General features: G+C 43.5%; 1 protein-coding gene across 7 annotated transcripts in view; it reads left to right on the plus strand.

Annotated features, from left to right (window-relative positions):
* The window catches only part of kif21a (kinesin family member 21A), a 79,998-nt gene extending 55,450 nt beyond the window's left edge, over positions 1-24,548 (plus strand). For 2 of the 7 annotated variants that reach the window (XM_033634931.2, XM_033634935.2), the window contains 21 exons: positions 144-332; positions 2,494-2,693; positions 3,403-3,510; positions 3,637-3,705; positions 3,853-3,998; positions 4,325-4,469; positions 4,632-4,826; positions 4,978-5,079; positions 7,125-7,290; positions 7,905-7,925; positions 8,682-8,739; positions 9,562-9,616; positions 9,709-9,911; positions 10,566-10,691; positions 15,937-16,073; positions 17,669-17,843; positions 18,106-18,270; positions 20,158-20,275; positions 21,450-21,620; positions 22,179-22,378; positions 22,663-24,548. In XM_033634931.2, the coding sequence (XP_033490822.2) occupies positions 144-332; positions 2,494-2,693; positions 3,403-3,510; positions 3,637-3,705; positions 3,853-3,998; positions 4,325-4,469; positions 4,632-4,826; positions 4,978-5,079; positions 7,125-7,290; positions 7,905-7,925; positions 8,682-8,739; positions 9,562-9,616; positions 9,709-9,911; positions 10,566-10,691; positions 15,937-16,073; positions 17,669-17,843; positions 18,106-18,270; positions 20,158-20,275; positions 21,450-21,620; positions 22,179-22,378; positions 22,663-22,753 (2,840 nt within the window). In that variant the 3' untranslated portion in view covers positions 22,754-24,548. The remainder of the gene's footprint in view (positions 1-143; positions 333-2,493; positions 2,694-3,402; positions 3,511-3,636; positions 3,706-3,852; positions 3,999-4,324; positions 4,470-4,631; positions 4,827-4,977; positions 5,080-7,124; positions 7,291-7,904; positions 7,926-8,681; positions 8,740-9,561; positions 9,617-9,708; positions 9,912-10,565; positions 10,692-15,936; positions 16,074-17,668; positions 17,844-18,105; positions 18,271-20,157; positions 20,276-21,449; positions 21,621-22,178; positions 22,379-22,662) is intronic. The other 5 variants (XM_078167639.1, XM_078167640.1, XM_033634932.2 and 2 more) reach the window with 4 other exon arrangements.
* Positions 24,549-25,364: the final 816 nt, after the last annotated feature.

Consider the following 25,364-nt stretch of genomic DNA (forward strand, 5'->3'; position numbering starts at 1 on the left):
AACGAAAAAAAGATTCTTCAAGTAAGATTAAATAGTTCCAAAGGGACATCGAGTGTAAAATCATCTGTTAACACCAGAAACAAAACATGCTGTGTGTTTGTGACAGTAACGTGACGGTGTGTCTGTTCACGTGTGTCCAACAGAGAACTTCCAGGCCGATCTGGCCAACATCACCTGCGAGATCGCCATCAAGCAGAAGCTGATTGACGAGCTGGAGAACAGCCAGCGGCGTCTGCACACGCTCAAACAGCAGTACGAGCAGAAGCTGATGATGCTGCAGTGCAAGATCAGGGACACCCAGCTGGAGCGGGACCGCGTCCTCCAGAACATGAGTAAGACAAGGACGCCAGAGGGGGGGAGTCATGTATCGCTCAGAGGGAAGAGAACTGTACTAACACACTGTACATCCTCAGGCAGCCGGGATCAAAACACCCACCAGAATACACTTTAACTGTCGGCGCCTTTTGATGAGTTATTTCAGTCTCAGAGCGCAGCGTGTTAGAGGCCTTCTTACGCTGGAAGAATTTATATTTCTCCTACATGTTTGATGTCACTTTTTTGTTCTTTAGTCACAAAAAACAAAAACGCTGCAGACTTGTGTACTTCAGAGAAACCTTTAGAGCGAGCGCTCTCCACCAGCCATCAGACGATGACAGTTACATTTATATTTATCAGCACTAATGGATCAAAGCATTGTCTCATGCAGATTTTAAAAGCACGGAGGAGTTTTCAGCTCGTCGAATTAAAAAGAAAAAACACACAAAAGAGACTTTGTGACAGCTGGAGATCAAAGTTTCTGACTTTTTAAACCATTAAAGGAAATATGCTTTTATCTGCAGTGCCGTGTGGGCGCTTCATTAGAAACTCTCCCAAACACAAGTGACTGAGTTTTAACATTTAAAGTTCTTCTACAGTTTTATTAGGGTCCGGGCAGCTAAGCTGCCAGGACACTATTGTAATCCTAGTTCTTCTTCTTCTTCTTCTTCTTCTTCTTTTTCTTCTTCTTCTTCTTCTTCCTCTTCCTCCGAGGAAGGTCCAGTCTCATGCCAGATATCCTCAGCTGTAAACTCAAGCCAATAGTCCTGATGGTGGCGCTACAGCAAGCGTCTGAAGTTCAAAACTTTGAAAATTCATAACAAATCAACCATACGTGCTACAACTTCACAGCTTTCATCAAACTGTAGCCCCAATACTGAAGAAACTTTTGTACATTTAAACCTATTAAAATTATGAAGTTCATCACTGTTTTTTTCAAAAACTGTAAAACTTCTTAAACCTATCTCCTCCCACAGTTTTTGCTCAATTGACACCAAACTTGCTACAGAGCTTCTTCAGACTGTCCTACACAAACTACGTTTCTCAGATTTTTGATTTATCAAAAATTGAGCCTACAGTGCATCAAAATGTTTGACTGTAAACGGTACTGTAACCATATACATGCAAATTCTTGCTAAATAAATCTTCAATGTCCATGAAAAAAATGACAAAATTCTAGAGTCATGGTAGATGATGTGTGGCAAATTTCAGAATTTTATCTCAAAAACTGAATTTTTGACAGCATTTTGAATTTTGCTCTAATGTGAACAGTTGGAGTCAATGTAAAAATGGCAATTTTAAACATCAGTTTTTCACTTATGGAGCAAATCAATCATTGTTACAAACAAATTACCAACATCTCCATGCTGTCTAGATGCAATATGTGTATTTTCAGATTTTTGTCTTAATAACTGAATTTTTTACAGTGGTTTCAAATCTGCCTTTCCATGCACGGATGGCTGCTTTCCTACACAACAGTGAATGGCTTACTCAGTTTGTGAAGCCACTGTTGAGTTGCTACTTGCCAATTAGCTCAGAGCGGTAGATGACCGTCTTGGGTTCCAGAGTTTGCGGATTCGAGCCTCAGCTGGTGCAGAATCCACATTGTAATGTAATCATCTTCTTGTGCTCCAGCTTATTGCTTAAAATTGCCTGAGCGTGACTGATCACTGTGCAGCATCTTCAAGTCTTTTTTCTGCTAGAAAATCTGCCTTCTCATGCTTAAAAATAAACCAAACTTTGCACAAAGATCCAGTGTCAATACTTCAGTGTGAAACCATCTGAGGCTTCTCACTTTGCACATAGCTCAACTAGTTAAACATCAGTTTTTCACTAATGAAGCAAATCAGTCATTGTTAAAATAAATTCCATGCATGGACGACTGCTAAACCTACACATCTGGCTTAGTCAATTTGTGAAGCTACACATGAATTGTCACTGACTAATTAGCTCAGTGAGATAGAAATTGATTCTTAGTCTCAGAGGTTGTGAGTTCAAGCCTCTCAGCTGATGCAAAAGGCAGATTCTGTTGCTAAATGTCTGCCAATTCTTCTGCTTGTTGCTCAGAATTGCCTAAAAATGCCCGGATCCGACCCATCGCTGCGCAGCAGCTATAATTGTGTTCAGTGTTTTCAGGAAGTTCAGTTTTCCATGATTTTTTGTGTTGCACACTTTCAGATACAGTAGAAAGCGGCACAGACGACAAGGCTCGTAAGATCAAGGCTGAGTATGAGAAGAAGTTGAGTGTGATGAACAAGGAGCTCCAGAAGCTCCAGTCGGCTCAGAAGGAACACGCCCGCCTGCTGAAGAACCAGTCGCAGTACGAGAAGCAGCTGAAGAAGCTTCAGATGGACGTGGCTGAAATGAAGAAGACAAAGGTGCGATCTGTTACAGCAGTCAGTCCACTCTAAGGACGACTGCGATAAAACTGCACTTTGATGATTGTGGTGAAAAATCAGAGGTCTCTGCCTGCTGTGATTTTTCCTTTGTTGGCTGTGGTGTATCATATCCAGAGTTCAGTGTGGAAGGAGCTGCTTCTATTAGAATAAAGATAGAAGTCGACGGAGTGCTTATAAATGAAGTCAGGGTGGCATCAGAAACAAGTGGTTCAGTTGGTTCAGCAGGCTTACAGCCCAAAATGCAACATATTCATTATGGTCAAACTGAAGCTGCTCCACTGACCACAGGCGCCACGCTGCACGTTATTTTCATCCAGCTGGTGTTGCAGATCAAAATCCTGCTCAGCTCCACTTTTGTGACGCATCATATCCGTGCCCCATGCACAGTATTTTGGCCATAAAGGGACCAGTTCATCCCAAAATAAATAATGATATTAATTATTATCACAATTAAGCAACATCACACGAGAGGGAGTGCTATTGCTCTTTGGTTTAAAAACAGAAATGACTCAGATTTCATTTTGACACCGACGGATAAAGAAAGATTAAAGAGACAGGATTCAACAAGTGGTTCATAATTTTTAAAAAAATTCACAGATCTGCAGATAATTTTCGAGTATCGACTCACTTTGATGCTGTTTGTGTAGGCCTATATACAATATGAATATTTGTGTTTGGATTGTTTCAGGTGCGTCTCATGAAGCAGATGAAGGAGCAGCAGGAGAAGAACAGGATGAATGAGTCTCGCAGAAACCGAGAAATCGCTTCATTAAAGAAAGACCAGCGCAGGCAGGAGGTCAGTGACGGGGACGTTAGCGACATCCTCTTTTTGCTTTTGGCTTTCATTTCATCTCTTTGAATCAGAGCTTCGGAGTCTCAGTGTCATTATTTAACCAGTGTGGATGCTGTAACTGTGTTTTAGCACCAGCTGAAGCTACTGGAGGCTCAGAAGAGGCAGCAGGAGCTGATCCTGAGGAGGAAGACTGAGGAGGTGAGCAGCAGCAGAGCAGGACTGTACCTTTACATAATGTATGCAGAAACACTGCTGATACATTATGGATGCAGAAATACATGTGGCGTGTGTTTTGCTTTTTGTGCTCACGTTTCTGTTCGCCATGTTTGTGTGTGTGTGTGTCAGGTGACGGCTCTGAGGAGGCAGGCCAGGCCCACCTCAGGTAAGGTCGTCAGGAAAATTAATCTCCCAGAACCGATGCAGGACTCTGCCCACAGACCTCCATCTGGACGCTTGTACTCCTCTGGCAACGCTGCTCCCAACGGCACCCGGTGAGTGTGTGTGTGTGTGTGTGTGTGTGTGTGTGTGCACGGTAATGTTTCCAGAGAGGCAAAATGAAGAAGAATGCTAAATATAGATGCTTTTTAAAAACCAAAACAGGCCAGACTTTATCCTTCAAACATCAAACTACTGTACATGGAAGAAATTTTACACCTGCTCCATCAGGACATGTATCATGGATGTTTTATGTTGGATTCTGTTGCATCAGTCTGCATCTGTTCCATGTTTACAGCTCATGTACATCACTGATGTGTTGAATGTGTGTATGCTGTGTGTGTGTGTGTGTGTGTGTGTGTGTGTGTGTGTGTGTGCGCAGGTCCTCCTACAGGCGTACAGTCGGTATTTACTCCACCAGGATCGCCCGCAATAAATGGCAGTCCCTGGAGCGCCGTATCACTGACGTCATCATGCAGAGGATGACGATCTCCAACATGGAGGCCGACATGAACCGTCTCCTCAAGGTAAAGTGGGAAAACAAAAAACCTTGCATAGCATCTGTTAAGAAAACCTTTGGCTCCTCGCCATAACATTTGCCATGTGCACAGTTAGAAATGACTCCATGTTCTGAAATCTGTAAAAATGTCTGAAGTCAGTGTGGGGTTTGTTTTTTCTTCGGTTCGTAGCAACGAGAGGAGCTGACCAAGCGTAAAGAGAAGGTCATCCGTAAGAGGGACCGGCTGGTCAAGGAGGGACCAGAGGCAGAGAAGGCCATGCTTCCTCTCAACGAGGAGGTGGACGCGCTGACGGCGAACATCGACTACATCAACGACAGCATCGCAGACTGTCAGGCCAACATCATGCAGATGGAGGAAACCAAGGTGAGACGGGCTGAACAGGCTGCTTAGATACATGATTCAGTTTTATCTCATCACCAACCAGATCAGGTGGAGTTTCTGAAACGTTCTGAGAGATGAAGAGTTTTATTGTTGAAGTTAAATAAATTCGCACTTCTTTCTTTTTTAAATCCAGGAGGAAGGCGACACGGTGGACGTCTCTGCAGTGATTGGTTCCTGTACTCTGACAGAAGCTCGTTTTCTGTTGGATCACTTCATGTCGATGGCCATTAACAAGGTACCAGCTGTAATGACAATAATAATCAGTAAATAATCACATCTGTTTACCACTATCTGTGCTCACAGCTGCTTCACAACAAGACCCAAGATTCTTCAGCACACGTCAGCGCCTCTTGCTGCCTGATTTTTCAGCCCAAATTGGGCCATTTGAAGTTTTAACATGAACCTGGTTGAGACCGCAGATGAAAATTGCCCATTTGGCAAAATCTGCCACATTAACATCATGATGATAAATTTAATTTACATGGTCTCTGATAAAGTCTCTGTTCCTGCTGTGTTTTTCCCAATAAAATTAATTTTAGACCATGCAGAAGAAAGTGAAATGGGTTTTTACATTTCTCTGTTTTATTCTGACAGAAGTTCCGAAAAATTCATCAGCTACAGAAATAAACGACTCCAGCCCTGTTCATCCTCCCTGAACATTCATATTTGATAAAGTCTGTATTTCACTTAGTTTAACTGATGTTATTACATGAAAACTGGTGCTTACCGTATTCTGTCCTCATCTTCAGTCAAGGTGTCGTTCTTCTTCGTTTATAATCACCAACACAGTCTCCATGATTTCTTGACCAGGAAAGAGGCAGAAAAACAAAACAGAGAAAACAAACAAACAAAAGAATTCCACCCCAAATCACCCCGCATGTCAAATTAGTGTTGTCGGAGGAATGGTCATCCAAGGCCACATAGAACTGCCGATTGGTTAAATAAGATCTGAACCATTCAAGAACTGTTCCAGGATTTTTTAGGGCTGATGCCGATACCGATTTTTTTCCATCACCCTTAGCCGATGACCGATTATGGACTGCCGATTTTCTTGAGCCAATATTTGGAGCCGATACTGCTTTTGCTCCCTCAATTTACAACAAAAAAATGACACAATGATAACAAATATTACAGGTCTCAAGTTTAAAATAAGAAACATTTATTGAACAGTAAAAAATACTAAAAAAAGATGGAAAGTTGAGGTAGAAAAGGTAGATTATTATTATTATTATTATTATTATTATTATACATTCAAATAAAAAAAAGAGTTCAGTGCTCTTAAATCTTGCAGTAATGTCTTTATAAAATAAACAAATATTTAAGCTGAAGCATAAATAAAATAACAACTACTGTACACAGTAGGATTCAACAGCTTTGTTCAACTTAACCACATACTTTCAAATGAAAAAAAGTGCCAGGGAAAAATAAATCCGCGAACCCACGCGCATATCGGCCGATGCCGATACAAGTAAAAAACTCAAATATCGGCCTGATATATCGGCCGGCCGATGTATCGGTCTATCCTTAATTCTAAGGTCATTAATAACTTTGACTAGAGCTGTTTCCGTACTGTGCTGGGCCCTGAAGCCAGACTGGAATTTCTCAAACATACTGTTGTCACAGAGAAAGTCATTCAGTTGTTTAAAAACAGTTTTTTCTAAAATCTTACTCAAAAAAGGCAGGTTGGAGATTGGTCTGTAATTGGAGATGACACTCTTCACATCACAGAAACACTTCACGGCACCACTGGTGGAGAAATTAAGTCGGTGTCAACCTTCCTTTTTCTTTAAAATGTAGGTTAAACAAACAGAAGTGATTCAGACACACCCGTCATGCTGTCCGTCTCATCATCTGTCAAGGTGTTGCTCTTCTGATGGATTTGAGCTCTTCCTTTGAACGAGGCTCCATGTTATGTAGTGACACGAGCTTCCTGTATTCGCACCAAAATGCTGCCAGAACTTTCATTTGTAATCTCCAATGCAGCCGTCATGATTCTCCACCAGGAAAGAGGCAGAAAATAGGCAGGGAGAAAGCCAAACACCTAAATATGAGCCCAAATCAAAGAGATGCTGATTCCAGCAGGATCAATATTATCACATGACCTCTGTGTTTAACAATTTACGGAGACAATTTTCAGACTCCCATGCTCCCCAGGCATGAACAGGGCCTCCGTATGATACGTAGTTACACATACAGTTATTTTACCATATAGCAGAAACATGGCTGTGACTTTGAGATGGACAGTAAACATTTCTAACGTCTTCGTTGTGACTTGTTCAGGGTCTCCAGGCGGCCCAGCGGGAGTCTCAGGTGAAGGTGATGGAGGGCCGGCTGAAGCAGACGGAGATCACTAGCGCCACACAGAACCAGCTGCTCTTTCACATGCTGAAGGAGAAGGCCGAGTTCAACCCGGAGCTGGACGCACTGCTGGGGAACGCGCTGCAAGGTAACGATGGCGTTCGTTTGTGCTGACGTTAAAGTGAAGATGACGGACCCAAAACACAGACCAGACCCCTGGTTTACCCCGCCCACCTCCTGGGAGTGTCCTTATTATCATGTCAAAGAAAACTGGGATTCAGATTTTATTCTGGGATGATGATGATGAAATATCTTTTCATGAGTAAATTCTGTTTAAAACTTGTCACTAAATGTGTGTTAGAGCGGCTTTCAGGAGGTGGACTGGGTTACTGGTCTGGTGCATGATTGGGACTATTGACATGCTCTTGCCTGTTGTCATCTGCTGAATAGAAGCTGGTCGAATTATTAAAAATCTGACCCATAATTCCTTAGTTCGAGTCGGGTCCAAAGAAAACATCACTCTAATAGAAAATGTTACAGAGTGATTTTACTGAAAGTTTTCCATCAAAATTTTCAGGACTTTCTGAGTAGTAAATATTTTCCCAGCCTCTGTACAGCAGGATGTCTCTGTTACAGTAGCTGCACTTTATTTTCTTTGGTTTATTTTTGTAGAATTTCGGGGGACAGTGTTTTTGATTTGTGCATTGCCTTTTTTCTGTTCCCCCACGTTTTCCTTTTGTTTTTTGTTTTATGTTTTTACAGAGCTAGGTAACATCCCAGCTGGTAAGTGAAACCACAAAGACTCTTGTTTGTGTTCTGGATGCATGGTTCCCTTTGCACTGTGACGACTAACTGAACATAACATGGAACAGGTGCATGAGGTGCAATGCAACCAAGGCTTCCCTCCATCTGTCTGCTCCCTCCTCCCCTCCCCTCATCTGGACACACTCCTCCTCCTCCTCCTCCTCCTAGCTCACCATGTGCTACAGCCTCCATGCTTTAGCACCCTGCTAACCCAGGACCCTCCACAGGAGCCGTATGACGTGGATGTTTTAGCTCTGTCAGACGCTGTAGGTCAGCTGACCCCATCGGGAGCATCGGACTAATGATTCCTCTCACTCCTCCACCCTGTTGTCTTCGCCCACACATCTGTCTTCATACCCCCAAACCCCCCCCCCCCCCCCCCCCCCCCCCCCCCCGGCCGCTCTCTGACCTCTCACCCTCTTCGATCCGTCTGATCCCATTGAGCTCAGTGAGGACCGCGTTTCTGTTTGTCGGTAAAACAGCATGGCGCCGCGCTGACATCGCCCTCATCTGCTTCCCCTGTTCATCTTTTCTATGTCCATTTTGAGAAGCTATTTAAAAAAATAAAGTTTTAAAAGAATTTGTTTTACCCTTCAATGAAAGTGATAAATTATTTAGTAGAACACAAAGTGTACTTGTTAAAGAACACTGTAGAAAGTTATAAGGAGTTGTCTGAGTGTCATCAGCGACAGTTTCCTGTAAACTCTGATATTATTTATTGATCTCATTTAACAGAAAATGGAGACGACAGCAGCAGTGATGAATCTGCACAGAGTCCGTCTGCAGAGGGAAAGTAAGTTTATCTTTACGCATCTTATTGTATGTAATTTTATGTTATTGTTTTATTTATGTTTTTGTTATGCCTCCGCACCGGTGAGAGGCAATTATGTTTTCGGGTTGTCTGTCTGTATGTCCCATCCTTGCGAACACAGTATCTCTACAACGCCTCAAGGGAATTTCTTCAACTTTGGCACAAACGCCCACTTGGACTCAACGATGAGCTGATTAGTTTTTGGTGTTCAAAGGTCAGTGTGACCTCAAAAAAACACTTTTTTGGCCATAACTCAAGAAAATTCTGACAAAACTTGACACAAATGTCTAACAGGATAAAATGATGAAGTCAGAAGGTCAAAAGTCAGCTTGACTGTGACATCATCATGTTTTAACGTCATGTCTGTTCTTGAATAAATCCCTCTAAATCCTACAGTGGACCTTTAAGTGGAGGTTATTGAAAAAAATGCCTTTATTTTCTATTAAAATATTTCGATAAAATCAGTGCACATTAATAATGAACATAAGTGTGCTACATGAAACCATTATAGTGTAATTTTTTATTTACAGTGTTCACTAATATCAGCAAGTCAGCATGAAGATATTAAACAAAAATCAAAACATCAGTTTTGAGTCAAACTCAGCAGTTCATATTACGTGCACCAATCAGTGCACGCAGAGCGGAGAAGTTCATGCACAGCTCAGATTTTGCGTGCAATCCCATGCAGATGTGCGTGGCATTTTGAGCCGTGCTTATGTTCATATGATGAGTCATGTTTTGTGTCATATTTACTGTGTTTATGCTTATCAACACTCACATATTAAACTCATGTTTCCCTTTTAGCACTTTGACATCAGATCTGATGAAACTCTGCGGAGAGACCAAAACAAGAAATAAGGTATCACGGCGTGTTCATGCCTCGTGCTCTGTGTGCACTAGTATTTCCCCCGCTACTTCCTGTCTTCATTCTCTCTTGTCTGTGCTCTGCAGGCTCGCAGGAGGACAACCACTCAGATGGAGCTGCTGTACGCCAACAGTGACTCCGCCCCCGACGCACCCACAGCAGACTTCTCCGGTCCGATGATGCCATTGGCTGAAACACCCGAGGGGGGAGGAGACATAGACTCGTCAGGCTCATCAGTCAGGGACTACACAGCTCTCTCCCCTGGCTTTTCCTCTAAAATGGGCAGCATGTAAGTCCAGGGCCCGGCACTCTGTCGCTAACACAGTAATGACCACGTCCTTCTTTCCTTCCTTCCTTCCTTCCTTCCTTTCTTCCTGCATGTTTGATGTTGCTGCTTACGTCCTCTGCTTCACTTTGTTCTGTTTCACATTATTCATGAGCATCCTGACATCAAACAGCCTCATAAATCCTGTGAGGTAAAAGCATGTAGAGAGGAGCTGATATTAACATGTGTTTGACTGATTTATGACCGACTCTGCAGAAACTGCCTCTCTAATTCTTTATTAAACCTCAGATACACACTGAAAGCAAAACTACTAACCACACTGCTTTAACTGGCTTAATAATGTTTATGCTTCAAACCTCGGCGCACATTGACTTGTATATAAACGAGCCTTGGCTGAAAGTCATCCATCGGCTGATAAAGTGATAGAAATATATTTAGCGTAGCCTCAGTAGTTAAACATGAGCTTGGCGAAGAACCACCTCTGTTTTGGGACTTTAAATCTCAGGTAATGTGTTTCTGTGTACTGCATGCTCATCTCTTCATCATTGTCATGATTTTGTGTTTTGTGTTTCACATCTTCTGTTGTTTTATCATGATTTCTGTTCTGTACTGTCTCTGTGTTGTTTGTGGAAAACTTTATGACACTGAAATGATCAGTTCTGGCTCCAGAACTTCACCAGGGGTGGAGAAGCGAGCTCCGGAGCCTTCGCCACTCTCTCGCAGGAAGACCTATGACAAGGCACAGGCAGCGGCCGACAGGGCAAAGGTCAAGGAGATTAAACAGTAAGAGCTTGATGCCGACACTGTGGCTGCAAAGCCGGGAAAAAAAGCAGAATAACTTCACTTCAACTCTACTAATACTCCTTCTGTCGGTTTCCTGCTTTGAAGAAGCATGTGGTCTCAACTCAATCTAAAATGCTCTGCGCCTGGTGTTATGACCTTTGACCTGCCAAGTTCTGCACTGAATTTAAAGTCAGATTCTTCCTTCTTCTCAAACGTCTCTTTGATGAGTAGATTTGACTCAAATTCAGTGTTCAACTTGCTCAACAACTTCTCTGCTGCTGATCTACTGACCAATGAAATCACTGTCTCCTCCCTTTCTTTGTCTCATCAGTAAAGTCTTGTGACACTGAAATGGAAGAATGTGCCGAGCGGAAGGCTCTGATGAAAAATATCATGTGATGACGACTTGTATTTGCATGTAAAAAATGTTTCTAGTCCCTGCCGCCATGTCTCAAAATGTCTAACATGGGGAGACAGCAGGTTAGTGTTTATGCTGATGATATCTGAATCTTATGTGTTCAGAGTGGTTACTCAGAAAAGTCTAAATATTTTAGTGTTTGAGTTTTTGTTGGCATGACGTGTGCACACTCTGGGCTTTGTGCACATCAGCTGTTTGCCAACTTGAAACAACATTTACGTTCTTGCTGCACGCATGATCAGTGTGAGAGAGCATGGGGTCGATACATGAGCACTGAGTACTGCTGCAGTCATGTCACATGGCAAAGGAGAAGAGTGTGTAAAGCCGTGAGCCACGGGCCACAGGTTTTTCTCGATCACCAACATCTCCTGTTTGCTGGTGGCGCAGCACCGTGCCGTGCTGCCTTCTAACAGCGAGTCTGCACCGATACAGACTTCCTGACCATGTGCAAGGCTGTATTGTGTTGTACATGGAAGACGCTTTGTGCAAATAAAGTTCCAGAACTACCCTCACAAACGTAACCTGCTCACACTAAGACGGATGTCTGTAGGCCTGTTCTCATACAGACGTTCACATAAAAACATAATATACAAAAATTCAGTTAGGCCTAAACAACAGCAGCACATACAGATTGAATGTAAGTGCTACAAATACATATGAAGAACATAAAATGGGAGTCATTTTTATTTTTCTCCATGGTTGAGAGTAGTTATGACACGTCCTCTTTCTGCCGCAGAGAGGGAAGTTTGTCCCAAAGCTGCTGCTGTATTTATCCTCTGCACCTTGATGTAGGAGCTTCATTCAGCTGTGAAGGAGACTACAGACAGAGTTACGGTCCGGTTTTGGAAAGACTGAGAAGTGAAGCCATTCAGGGAGTGCCTTCAACCTGCATTCTTTCTATTGGCCAGCAGGGGGCGACTCCACTGGTTGCAACAAGAAGTCCAATTGTGTAGAAGTCTGTGAGAAAATGAGCCGACTTCTCATTTAAATTCTGACCTCAGTGAACATTTACTAGGGTGACCATGTTTTGATTTCCAAAAAAGAAGAAACTCGGCCCGGCCACGAAATAGCCTACTTACATGATACTCACAGTTTACTCAAAGATGCCTTATAATTTTAATATATTTAAAGTTCATATGTATGGATAGAAAATTCAGTTATATTACAAAATAATATCTCTCAAAGACAGAAATTCAGATAGGCCCCTATAGATAGGGGACACATACACACACTAGAGTGTGGCGATCCGAGCCCGACAGGTCCCGACGGGTCGGCCGGGTTCAGTCAAAAATGTATAAATTGTCTTCGGGCTCGGGGCGGATTCGGTCAGCTTTCAGTGAAAATGTAGTGTAAAAATAATAAAATCCTATTGTCTGTCCTGTTTATTGCTTGGGCACTGTTATTTACGTGACAACACCTGAACAGAACACACACAGACACACATTGGCTGTTTGTTTCTACCTCTCCCCTCGCTGGAAGCCTCGGACCTTCCGCTGCCCGTCTCAGCCTTGATTAAACACTGAAAATAAAATCAAAGAGGGAGACAGGTTTTCCTATTTTATCTTATTTTGTTATATTTCTCCCTCTCGGAAGCCTCGGACCTCCCGCCGCCTGCTCCCGTCTCAAACACAGAGGTCTCCCTCTCCGCGGAGCACCCACGGAGCACGCCCGGCCTGTTAAATAGCCTGTAACCATAACAACTGTGTGACACAAACTCAGTGCTTTAGTCATTAAATAATGTCGGGCTCGGTTCAGTTTCGAACATAACAAAACAGAATGACTGTCGGGTTCGGACAGAAATATGTGGCCCGTGATGCACTCTAACACACACACACACACACACACACACACACACACACACACACACACACACAAGGAAAACCGGACATTATCATCAATTTATAAAAACGCCCCGGACAGGACGTGAAAAGTGGACATGTCTGGGCAAAAGAGGACGTTTTGTCAGCCTACATTTACCCACTGAGTTTATGGTCTAAATGTCTAGTTTTTTTGGGCCATATTGCCTTTAATGGACAGGACAGGTAAGCGTGAAGGGGAGAGAGAGGGGGGATGACATGCAGCAAAGGGCCACAGGCTGGATTTGAATCCGGGCTGCTGCGGCAACAGCCTTGTACATGGGGCGCCTGCTCTACCACTAAGCCACCGACGCCCCCTAAATCTCTAGTTTGACGTCTTCAGCACAACATGATGCTCACTTTGTAAACTACGGTCCTGTTTAGAGTAAAATAGATGATAAAGCGAGGTACGCTTCAGGGCGTGGCCACCTTGTGATTACATCTCTCTCAGTCATCTCCACCCCTCGCTCCTCCACAGCTCCACCCTCTCGTTCAAATATGGTCACTTCTGGCTTCAGAAATCCAAGATCATGACGACCAAAAGCCAGATTCGAGGATTTAAAACAGACGTCCAAAAATGAATGTGTGACATCAGGATGGCCACATCCACTTCTTTTGTACAGTCAGTAGTGTGTATGAGGGCTGAGCCGAATGCTTCTATGCTTCAGCTGTCGCAAATCGACAAGCTTCGATTAGTTGAAAATATTCCTCAATGAAGCTTTGATTCCCCAAAACTGGTGTTGCAGACAGCTCCAGTGTGTAGGCATTAAAGCCTCACAGCCTCAGACTATCTCGGCTTCAGTTCGATTGAAGCTGCTGATTTTCTCGTTACAGTGAAAAGCACTAAAACAAATGTTGTATCTTGACGACGTTAAAGGGGCTGAGGAGAGAGGCTGTTGTGAAGGTTGATCCGTTGGAAATGTCAGGCTTTTGAATAAATAAGAAATGTTGAATAACCTGCTGTGAAATGTACAAAGACATATTTTGTGGAGCTCTGGTGAAGCAGGAAATTCATCTCCAAACCTAGTGAAGGACGTGGAACAGGAAACCTCTGTTAAGTCATCTTCATGTCTTCAGATGAATCAGAACTCCTTCCTGTCAAACTGTCCTGACACTTTCTTCCATATGACGTGAATGCAGCATATGCGTCTCCCGTCTGTCTCCGTGCAGTCCTCCCACACTCCTGCCAGAAGTGTGTAAACAGCTCAGCGCACACTTTAATTATGCTGCAGCTTAATTGGCAGCCGTACTGTCTTCCTCCCCGGCCCCATCATCAGGAACCTGAACAGCAGCCCGCCACTTCCTGTACCCCCCACCGCTGCTCGTCCTAGTAACCACATCGCTGCATCGAGCCGTATGACAGGGTGTCTGTGGCGTGCTGCTAATGTCCTGCAGGATAAGTAAGAACCAGATTACTCTAATCAGATTAGAGTGAAGGAGGGATGCTGAAGAGGAGCGAGAGCATGTCTCTCCCAAATCTGTCGAACGCTGCCTTACGTCCTGAGTTACTGTAGAAATCTGTTGATACACACTCCAATGTTGCAGTGTCACAAGGAAGTATTGTTTTCATTTTGATTGTTATGTTGTAGCTGAAGTCATTTAGTTCAGCAAAGTGTCCTTAAACGGTAGGAGACTATACTTGTGGTTTATCATGATATTTGTTGGATAATTCTCGACTCATTAAAAGCACATCGCTGATTATTTTGCAAAGCGCACTGTAGGACTGAAGATTTGTTTTCCACCGTCCGTGTGGCCGTTATATTCCTTTCATTTCAGCTGTATTGAATTTAAGGAAAAATCCATTTAAACAGACTCGCTGGTGACAGTTAACCCATCTCTGTAAACATAGTGTGTTCTTTATTTTGTTGGTTGGTTGGAAATGCCAAGTATAAGTCCGCAGCTTCTCAGGAATTTTGGATCCTCTCTCTGCTCCAGGACCAATGGACGCCTCCACCTGTCGTCCAAACACATCCTGCGCTCTGCGTCCCCTCCTCTCTCCAACCCGCCCAAGTACAACAGTTTGTCTTTTTTATTTGTCACACGGCTCATTAAAATGTCACATTTGGTGAAACTGAAGCACAGACGCACGTGGTGTGGATCCTTTGCTCCTCATGACCTTCATTCACTGTTTGTGTCGACACATTTTGAGACTCTGAGCGTGGCTGTGGGGAAACAGGACGTCTTATTACACCAGATTCTCCCAGCAGCTTCATCCCACTCTCACAGAACACTAGATTAACCCGACATGAACAGATAATGTGGTTAGAAACAAAGGATGTAGGAACATTGTGGGATCAATAGATAATTACAATAAACCCAAACAGTGGCATCTTGTTAATCTTGTTACAGCTGTTGAGTCTGGACCCTCAGTAATCCTTTTAATCAGTCTTGTTTTATTTCAGTGAGTCTTTTATTCTGCACTCAGCGGGTCTTAGAGCTCATTCTTTCCAAACTCCTGAATATCGATGTGTGGATCTGTGGTACTCCGTCCGCTCATCCCGCTGCTGCCCTGACGCTGATCGCTGCTCCTGTCAGAGAGCAGTGGTCGTACATTTACACTACCAGACACCAGTTTGTCTTCACGACCAGCCACTTAGTGATCGATCTGTGTTCCTGTGATGCTGTTGACCCTGCGGTCTCTGATGATTTGACACCGCTGGTTTCCACTGATTATCTGTCTTTGTCTCTTTGGGTGTGGGAATCTGTTATGGGCTGGAACAGAGCAGCTCCGGGTGGTGCAGGGTTTCTTCAGTAAAGGTGTCTGTGTCTCTTCACAGCTGTCCCCTCATTTGTTCTCTGAGCTGCTCTCGTCATCTCTTTCTATTTTTGATTTGCAGCATCGTGCTCATCAGCCGCGAGAGCTGCATGCTGTGCATGACTTTGTGTCTGTGCTGCTCTCAGATTATTACACAGCGTTTTGTCCAGAGTGTGCGTGTGTGTGTACTGATACAGATGTGTGTGTGTTTTCCAGGGGCGTCATTAACCCGGTGCCGGCCACTAAGAGCAGCCGCTCAGCGACGCTGCAGTGCGTCCACGTGGCAGAGGGACACAGTAAAGCTGTTCTCTGTGTCGACTGCACTGATGACCTTCTCTTCACCGGATCCAAAGGTTAATACCCAATATCCTCTCTGCCTCATTGGTATTCCTCCCGTCAACCTGTTACTGCTGATTTATTACACTCTGACTTGCTGCTATGCTTTTATTACAGCAAATAAAAGCTGACAGGGATTAATTAAGATTGTCATATGCACAATGCGGGTAAATGAAGTGATGCAATAAAATGACATCATACAAACAGTAAGACTCTTATTGTGAAGGAGCTTTTCATGATGATTAATGGAGGAAAATTAATTAGCAGTCAACTAGATGGGAAAGAGCTTCTTATTTTTAATTTCTGTTCTGTTTTGGTATCATTGAAGAGATAGTTTGGAGTTTTTTCAATGGGGTTGTCTGAGGTTCTTATCCATGGTCAGTGTGTTACCCGCAGTAGACGGCGGTCGGTGTGCTCACACTGTGATAGTTTGGAGCAGTGACACAGAAGCTGAGCGATGTTCTGCTGTGGAAGGGGCAACAGCAAAACGTGTTTAAGCCACAATACCATTTAAATCAGAGGCTGTATTTAGAATATATTCACTGCTGTACTGTCAGACAGTCTGACAGAGAACTGAGGCTGTTATATCCATATAACAGCATCCATCCAGTATTTGGTGAATCTGAAACCCTTCAAAGGCTCTGCTGCACCAAGACAACAGTTGGCTGTGGGTCATTGGTGAGCATCTGTCACCCTAGTCTTTAGGGGTGTGTGTGCAGAGACAACAGGGGCTGTTAGTGAATGACCTCCCTCTGACTGTGAGCTGAGCTCAGGTGAGGAGCAGAGAAGCGTCAGTGAGTAAAGGAGGAGCTAAAGTCCAGAGGGAGTGAGACCAAAACCAACTTGTTCCATAAGGTCAGATTATTTTTCTCTTTAGCAGAAACGTTTCCTGATGGTTTGTGTTATTGTTCACTGGCGCACGGTAAATATGCTCTGATTGTGTTGTTAATGTGCTAACTGGCTAACTAGCATCAAGACGCTCTTCCTGTTTCCCTTTCTGGAAGACAATATGCTCATTCAAGATGAACTACGTATGGAAAGTAGACGAGATCAGGCGGCTGCAGCAGGAGGCGGTGACTAAAAGCTGCCGTGAAGTCAGACAGTTTCCCGCCAGTTTCCAGCAGCCTTCAGTCAGAGACACTCACTTCCTGTTAGAGCTGATGTTGGTATGTTAAAATATCAGTTTGATTGCAGTCTCCAACTGTTTTAAATCTAACTGGAGAGTGGAGTGACTGGCTCCAAACTGCAGCCACCTCCATCTCCTGAGAATATGGCTGTATATGGTTATTTCCTCTCATGCAGGTATAAACCATACGTGCTGGTTGGCTGTTGTCTGTCTTTGCGGTGTGCTCATGTCCAAGGTTTTGGCCGTGACACAGGCACCATGAGGCGAGGAGCGAGTTGGCTAGTTCTCTGAAGTTGGTTTGGTGTTATTGGGCCTTAACACATCAAAGTCACACGACGGTTCACAGCAGTACATTTCTCAGCTTCTGTGTCAGACTCCAGTCTGCTTCTCTAAACTGGAGGCACACTGACTGACATCTACTGTAGGTAAACACTGACGATGGATAAGTAGCAGATGGATGATGTCAGACTGTGTGTCTTCTCACAGACCGGACCTGTAAGGTGTGGAATCTGGTGACGGGTCAGGAGATAATGTCCCTGGCTGGTCACCCCAACAACGTGGTGTCAGTCCGCTACAGCTCCAGTCTGGTCTTCACCGTCTCCACGTCCTACATCAAAGTCTGGGACATCCGAGACTCGGCCAAGTGCATCCGAGTGCTAACGTGAGTTTGACTGTCTCAATGGGTCTCAGGCTGCAGACTGAAATGAATTTTATCCAGTGCTCAGCAGAACTTGTTATGACTTTAGAGTGAAATAAAACCATCTATATATTTAAGGATTTTTCTTAACTAAGTTACTTCAAAATAAATCTGTCAATAAAGTCACATCTGAACCAAAGTATGTTGTAGTTTACACCCTGAAAGTCTTGGCAGTGTGGGAATCACTCGCTACAGATCGATTCATGTGTCGTCCGTGTGTCCTCAGGTCCTCTGGTCAGGTGAATGTTGGGGACGTCTGTTCGGCCAACACCAGCCGGACCGTCACCATCCCAGCAGGAGAGAACCAGATCAACCAGATCGCTCTCAACCCCAACGGAACGGTTCTGTATGCCGCCGCCGGGAACTCAGTCAGAGTCTGGGACCTGCGAAGGTGAGCAGAGGAATTTAAAAACCTTGTCAGGAAAACTTGGTGTGTGACAACTGAAGATGTGTTTGGTGTGTTTTCAGCCTCTGTAGTGTTTTTAGGGATCGATAGTGAAACATCTTAATAACTGTTGACTTGTCATGAAGTTTTGTACGTTCAGTCGGTGTCCCAGAGGAGGACTCTGAATGAGTTTGGTGATCCGCTCCAACAGCGGGTCAAGATTTCTATGTTACTTTTACACTTTGGGTTCATGTCAAGGCAAGTCAGATTTGTTCATAGAGCACACACTTTTTTTAAAAAAAAATTAAAACTCTTTATTTAAAGTATTTTTGCCATAGAGAACTCTCTGTGGCCATGCACCAGTTGAGTATACATGACTCCCCATCAGAAATGTCCTTTTGTTGTCCACAGACATTCACACTAAAGCTGCATCCACGTCTTCTGAAATAAAGACAGCCCATGTTTCCCATTTCCTGGGGAATATATTATTTCCGTAGACCTCAGGGGAAAATAAATCTTTTCCATTGTAAAGATCTTCTTGATTATGTCCATCCATTGTTTAAGGCTTTAGGCTCACATTTGTAGCAGTTTATAGAGCACATGTAAAAACAACAAATGTCGACCAAAGTGTTTCACAAAGAAAAAAGAAAAAAAAACACAGGAGGGATCAAATAAAAACAGCCATAAATAGGAGAATGTAATTAAAATGAATATGAGCATAAAATATTAGGACAAAATCATAACAGAGAAATAACATTGTATAAACAACAAAATAAAATCCATGTGTTAAGCAGTGTGGACAGGTGTCTTTTCCTAATGATACTTAAAAGGCTACAGGAAAGAGGCGGGTCTTAAGATGTGAGCAGGTGTGTGTTATTTCTGTATTTCAAACTGGTAACCAGTGAGGAGAGGCCAGTACCAGGGAGTTATGGTCTCTCTTTCTGGTACCAGTAAGGAGTCTTCATGCTTCATTTTGAACAAACTGCAGGCGGGACAGGGCGGACTGACTGACTGATGTCAGGATGCCTCTAAACCTCAGTGATCACATTCCTGTCAGCCTCCAGTAGTTTTAATATTAATGCTAAGATTCTAAATATTAATGGAATATCATCACCATTTACTTCATTTGAAATTTGAGAATTGTTGAAAATTAAGTAAGTGGACCGGGGTGTCCGATAGCTCTGTGAGTGGAGCGGGCATCCCATGTACAAAAGCAATGACCTCGCCACAGCGGGCTTGGTTCCAGCCTGTGGCCCCTCGCTGCCTGTCATCGCCTCTTTCTCTCCCCCTTTCACGATTCAGTACTGCCCTGTCAAATAAAGGCCGAAGCCAAAAAAAATGATTCAAAAATTCAATTAAATTATTCAGTGAAAATCCACAAATTTATTATAAAACTTCATCATTACTGAAAGAAAATGTTGATTCAAAAAATGTCTCCATATCTGACACACATTGTGTTAAAGTCCAGTTTTGCATGAAACAATGTCGGCAGTCTGTTTTTTATTCTCCGTATTATCACCACATCCTCACTCAACACACCGTCAGTTAATTCACAGCCCAATTTCTTTTGCCATTCACTGTGACACCTGACAGGATCCAATCCAAAGCTGTCGTCCATCATTTAGCTGCAGCCAGGACACGTTGTGATGAATTGTTCCTCTTAGAGAGTAAAACCTGATTATAATCAGCAGCCTGGATGATTGAAATAACTTTGAATCAATATGAACTGAGACTGAACGCTCCCAACTCCATTCATCCAAACTTTGTTTACCCACATGACACTTTTTATCAGGAGAGAATTATTTATCAAGTAAAACAGTGTTGGCATTGTATGCATCGTGATATAAAGACTGAAGCCGCTGGTTGAATTAATCTGTTGTGTCTCTGTGTCAGATTTGCATCCACAGGGAAGCTGACTGGTCACCTGGGTCCAGTCATGTGTCTGACTGTGGATCAGTCCGGAAGCAACCAGGACCTGGTGATCACCGGCTCCAAAGACCACTACATCAAGGTGTGTCTCCGTCACCTCAGTGTTTCCTGTGAGGCCTGTCAAAGAAAACCTGGACATGATTCTGAAATATGATTCAAAAATTCAAAATATAAGTTACTTAAAGGGGACCTAGTATACTTTTTCTGTACTATTTTCTGTCTAGCAGCAGGTGCACAGATTTGTCCTCTGACTAGACTAGTGCCTTTTTTGCAAGACATTTTCTTCTATTTCTTTTTCTAATTTTATATTTAAGTTTTTAAATTTGGCCCATGACATCACACATCCAAGTTTAAATTCTGCAAGACCACAAAAGCTCCTGCCCCTTCCCCCTGAACTTTCCTTGTAACCTGCCGTCATGGACAGTCAGGTAACCATAGTGTTTGCCCTAAACTTTGGCAACAGTCAGGAAAAACTGTTGTGAGATTAAACCACCATTAAAACTTCTCAATACAGCCAGACTAGTTTAGACAGTAACCCACCATTCAGCCTAGTAACAGGTAAGTTAGTCTGGTGTAAAATCACACTGTCTCCTTCCAACTCTCAGACTCCAGTTCACCAGCTGCTCGGTGCGATCGTAGACAGATGCCAAATTACTTTCCCTCCTCCACTTGTCTTTAAAAACCAACCTTAACTTGAAATAAGTCTTAAGTCTCCCATCCCTTTCTCCCCGACTTCGGATCATATTCCTGCAGGAACATGTCCAGTTTTGTTTAGATGCTTTTATTGTGTGCCGCTGTTTTCCATCACAGTCATTCCTCGGCTGCATTGATGGTGCAGGGATGCCGAGATGCAGAAGACCTAGAAACACCGACCAATCAGAGCATACTTTTTTGGGAGGGGGCTTAAAGAGACAGGCGCAAAAACGGAGCATCTCAGACAGAGATTAAATACAGCTGTTCCAGCACAGACAGGACGAGGAAAATAAAGTGTTTTTAGAACATTGAAGCAGGCAAACATGTTCTAGTAGAAACCTTAAATACAACTATAAACAACAACCTGAAAATGAGCCAAACGGGTCCCATTGAAGCTCCAGTATACACAAATAAAACAGGATGATTATCTTCAGTATAATAAAATACAGAGCTGCTGTGGTTTCAAAGTTTGAATGTTAGATTTCACAACAAAAGGCACATTAAAGCTGTACTGTATCTGTATCTGTGACACAGTTTAACGTGCAGTGTTGTGTCTCTTGCAGCTGTTTGACGTCACTGAAGGCTCTCTGGGGAGCATCGGCCCCACACACAACTTTGAACCCCCCCATTACGATGGCATTGAGTCGCTGGTGGTCCAGGGGGACATTTTCTTCAGCGGCTCTCGAGACAACGGCATCAAGAAGTGGGACCTGGACCGCAAAGACCTGCTGCAGGTACTGGACCAGTGAGATGGTGGATATAGAGATATATTAGATAGATTGAGGAGGGTGCTATGAAATATTTAGGTGTTTGCTTTGGTGCTCAGGTCTGGCTTCTTGGTTAAATGAGATAAGGTGGGTTTATTTGTGCATCATTAAAAGGTTTAAAGAAAAGATATCTAAATAATAAATGAGCTCAAATTCATCTCAATAAAATAGAATAAACAGAAAAATATGAGAGTTATGAAATAAATAATGCAAATTTAATTAAATATAAAGTCACGGCAAACAAAAAAGTTTTGAACCACATTTTGAAAGAACAGAGTTGGAGAAAACTTTAAAAACTGAACATTAAGTTTTATAATTTAATGTTGAGTTTCAGATTTTAACAATATTGTCAGTGAGAGGTTTGTTTTGTTGTTTGTTGAGAGACTTGTTTACTTCGTCTGAGAGCACCAGTCCTCTCATACGTCAGGGTGAAGTTTAAGAAACTGAGGGATTCATGCAGTTGCAGCAACAGGTTGCTGAAATGATTCTCAAAACTTTGCAAACCTTCATTCTTCTCTCCAACAGCAAGTCCCGAACGCGCACCGTGACTGGGTTTGTGCGCTGGGAGTCGTCCCCGGGTCCCCGGCCCTGCTGAGCGGCTGCAGAGGCGGGGTGCTCAAGCTGTGGCACACGGACACACTGGGGACTCTGGGGGAGCTGAAGGGCCACGAGAGCCCCATCACCGGCATCTCCACCAACAGCAGCCACCTGTTCACCGCCTCCGAGTGAGTCTCACACCAGCACACACCAGCACATGCTTACTTAGGCGTTTAGCAGGGCTGCCCCCTGAAAATCAATGAGTCAAATAATCCATCAATATTAACACGGACCACCACATATTGATTTTTTTACTAATTAAAATGGGTGAAATCCGCCCCTCCATGCCCTACTTTCTCTGTCTCTCACAAATGAGACATCAGTTAGCCAGCTAACGCACCTACGCAGCGTCTTGCTATCTGACTGCGTCTGGATTATAATTTCCTTCATGTTTTGTGTTCCTGTGTTTCAGTGACCGGACTGTGAAGATCTGGCGTGCACGTGGTGGACTGGACAGCACTTTAGAGGCGACTGACAATGTGGACGAGGTGGCCAGTAACTGATGCCTGAACTGACACTAACAGCATCTAGTGATGCTGCTGCCCTGCACTTTGACCCCTAATTTCTCCAATGCTGACTCCTTAAACACACACCTTCCACGCCATGTAACCTTCATGACTGAGCCAACAGGAAGTAATCTCATCTCAACACAAACTAGCACAATCACTCCTCTGTTAGAGTCTGTGTGCTCAGAGAGTCGTGATGATCAGTTTCACTTCTCTGTGTCATTAACGACTCTCTGCAGCATCTTTTTCTCTCTTGCGCTGTAGACGATACGTCACCGTGGAGATAAGAACTCACAGGATGTTTATTTAAAACACACTCGTAGAAAATATCTCTGCTGCTCAGCTCTGCTCAGTGCTGCATCAGGATGAAGTCCACCTGCAGACACACATTAACCAGGAAAAGTTCAGCAGCGTTAGATTAGAATAAAAGCGACAGGACGCTGAGTGTTGGAGGAGAAAAGTGTGGCAGAGCTAACGGGTTGGTAGCTGGTCTTCACAACCCCAGTTCTCCAATTTCTTTGGATTGTTTCTCTGCACTTGAAGCAGAACTAATGTCCCCCCGCACCTTCACCAGCCCCGCCCTATGCTCTGTCTCCCCCCAAATAACAAAAAGTGGCTTTACTGTATGTGAATAAGACAAATCACCGTTCCCCTTAACGTCCCTCTCCTGCTTCTGTGCTCCTCAATTCCTGCAGCTGTTTAAGATCAGCGACCAAAATTGTGCACTCTGTCGTCTTTGCTGTCCTGCACTGCACCGTGAACAGAACACACTGTACAGTAACAGTCTCACTGTAAAGCAGCAGTGCGACATTTTGGGGAAAATGATGATTTGCTTTCTTGCTGGGAGTTTGAAGAAACTACTCTCGTATCTGTCTGTTAAATATACAGCCAGCAGCTGCTTAGCTTAGCATTAAGACTGGAAACAGGGAAACAGCTTGCTGTCTCTGGGAAGAAAATCTGACTGTGTGCAGGTCTGAAGCTCACGGGTGAACATGCTGAATCTCGTTTGTTTAATCTGTACAAAACCCAAAGTGTTCAAATAACAATTTGTGGGTTTAACTCCATTTCTACACTTTGGTTTTTGTTTGGATCAAAGTAAATATAGACAAAGTTTATGACTTTAACTTATAAAGTAAGTGTTCACTGGATAGAATAAGTGTGAGTGTAATATCTTGGGAAGAAAATTAAGGCAAAGAAGTGCATTAATCATTGTGCAACCAAAAACAGGAAGAAGATAGACCTTGATAGATGTGTTAAGAGAACTAGATATAATGGGGCCTTGTTCATTCCTTTGAAAGTTGCTCCATGGCACATGAAACCAAAAAAGTTTGACTTCCCAGTTATAAAGTCACCTGGATCTTCCACAGCGTTGCTCCCGTGCTTCTAACTTGGTCTTTCAAGAAGTTGTCAGACCAAATGGGTCAAATCTTGACTCAATTCTCGGGGGTGGTGAAGCTCAAAAAAAATTATTCAAGGATTTACAGATGTTACAGACAGACCTGAAAGTTGTTGTTATGCTATCAGGCCACAATGTGAAATTGGCTTCATAGCCCAACACTATTCCTGGGGGCCCGGTAGCTATCCCCAGTTACCAAAGTGTTTCAGAGTGAGGTCCTTGCAGTCACTATCCCAGCAACCGGTGGTGGTGAGCGATGGAACAACTGAAGTAACTGTGGGAGTGTCCAGAAAAAAAAAACAAGCATCAACCTCAGAGGCTGAAAAATGAAGCTTAAAAACTGCAGTTCCAATTTGAGGCTGGCTCCAAGAGCGAGTCAGTCCCCACAGACCCCCATGTTAAAATGTAAACATGTTGACACCCTGGTACAAAAACAGAGGAAGTAGGTATACTCTCCTGTATGTTCCTGTGGCTCTTTGGCTGATAGGTAGGTAGACCCTCCACTTCACCACTGGTTAGCATGCTAACACATGAGGCTAAGATCGCAAACATGGTAAATATTAAATCTGCTCAACATCAGCATGTTAGCATGCCAACATAGCATTTAGCTTTAAGTAGCAGTCTGACTAATTGCAGCCTCACAGAGATGCTAATATGGCCGTAGCCTCTTGGTTGTAGGGCAGTAGGCTACCAAGCGAAACCTCCAAGGCTGATGAAATGAAGCCAACTTTACAGCAGAAAAAAACACGTTTACAGCCTGGTACCAAAAAACAGTTTTGGTCTCTGTAGCTAATTTCAGCATTCTTAACAACTGTACAGAGACTGAATTTTTTATATAACTCACCTGTTAATACTTTATTAAGGCTTAAAGTTATGCATAATTAAGGGCAGGGCCTCTTTGAGTGACAGGCTCCTCAGCTTCTCAGTCAGCTCCACTCCTCACTCCTCCACAGCTCCACCCTCTTGTACAAATATGATCATTTCTGGCTTCAAAACCAAGATGGCAAAGGCCAAAATGCCAAACGCAAGGCCACAAAATGGGACACCACAAACCAATGGGTGACATCACGGGAGCTACGACCATTCTTTTACACAGTCTATGGAAAAAGCTTGCGACAGCTGTGCAGCAATATTTAATGACTTGACTAGGGAGCGGAGGAGGAGCTGCTCGGCAGATTTAGTTACCTTCAGACAGAGCCAGGCTAGCTGTTT

The sequence above is a fragment of the Epinephelus lanceolatus genome, chromosome 5, assembly GCF_041903045.1.
Source record: "Epinephelus lanceolatus isolate andai-2023 chromosome 5, ASM4190304v1, whole genome shotgun sequence".
In the NCBI taxonomy this organism is placed as follows: domain Eukaryota; kingdom Metazoa; phylum Chordata; class Actinopteri; order Perciformes; family Serranidae; genus Epinephelus; species Epinephelus lanceolatus.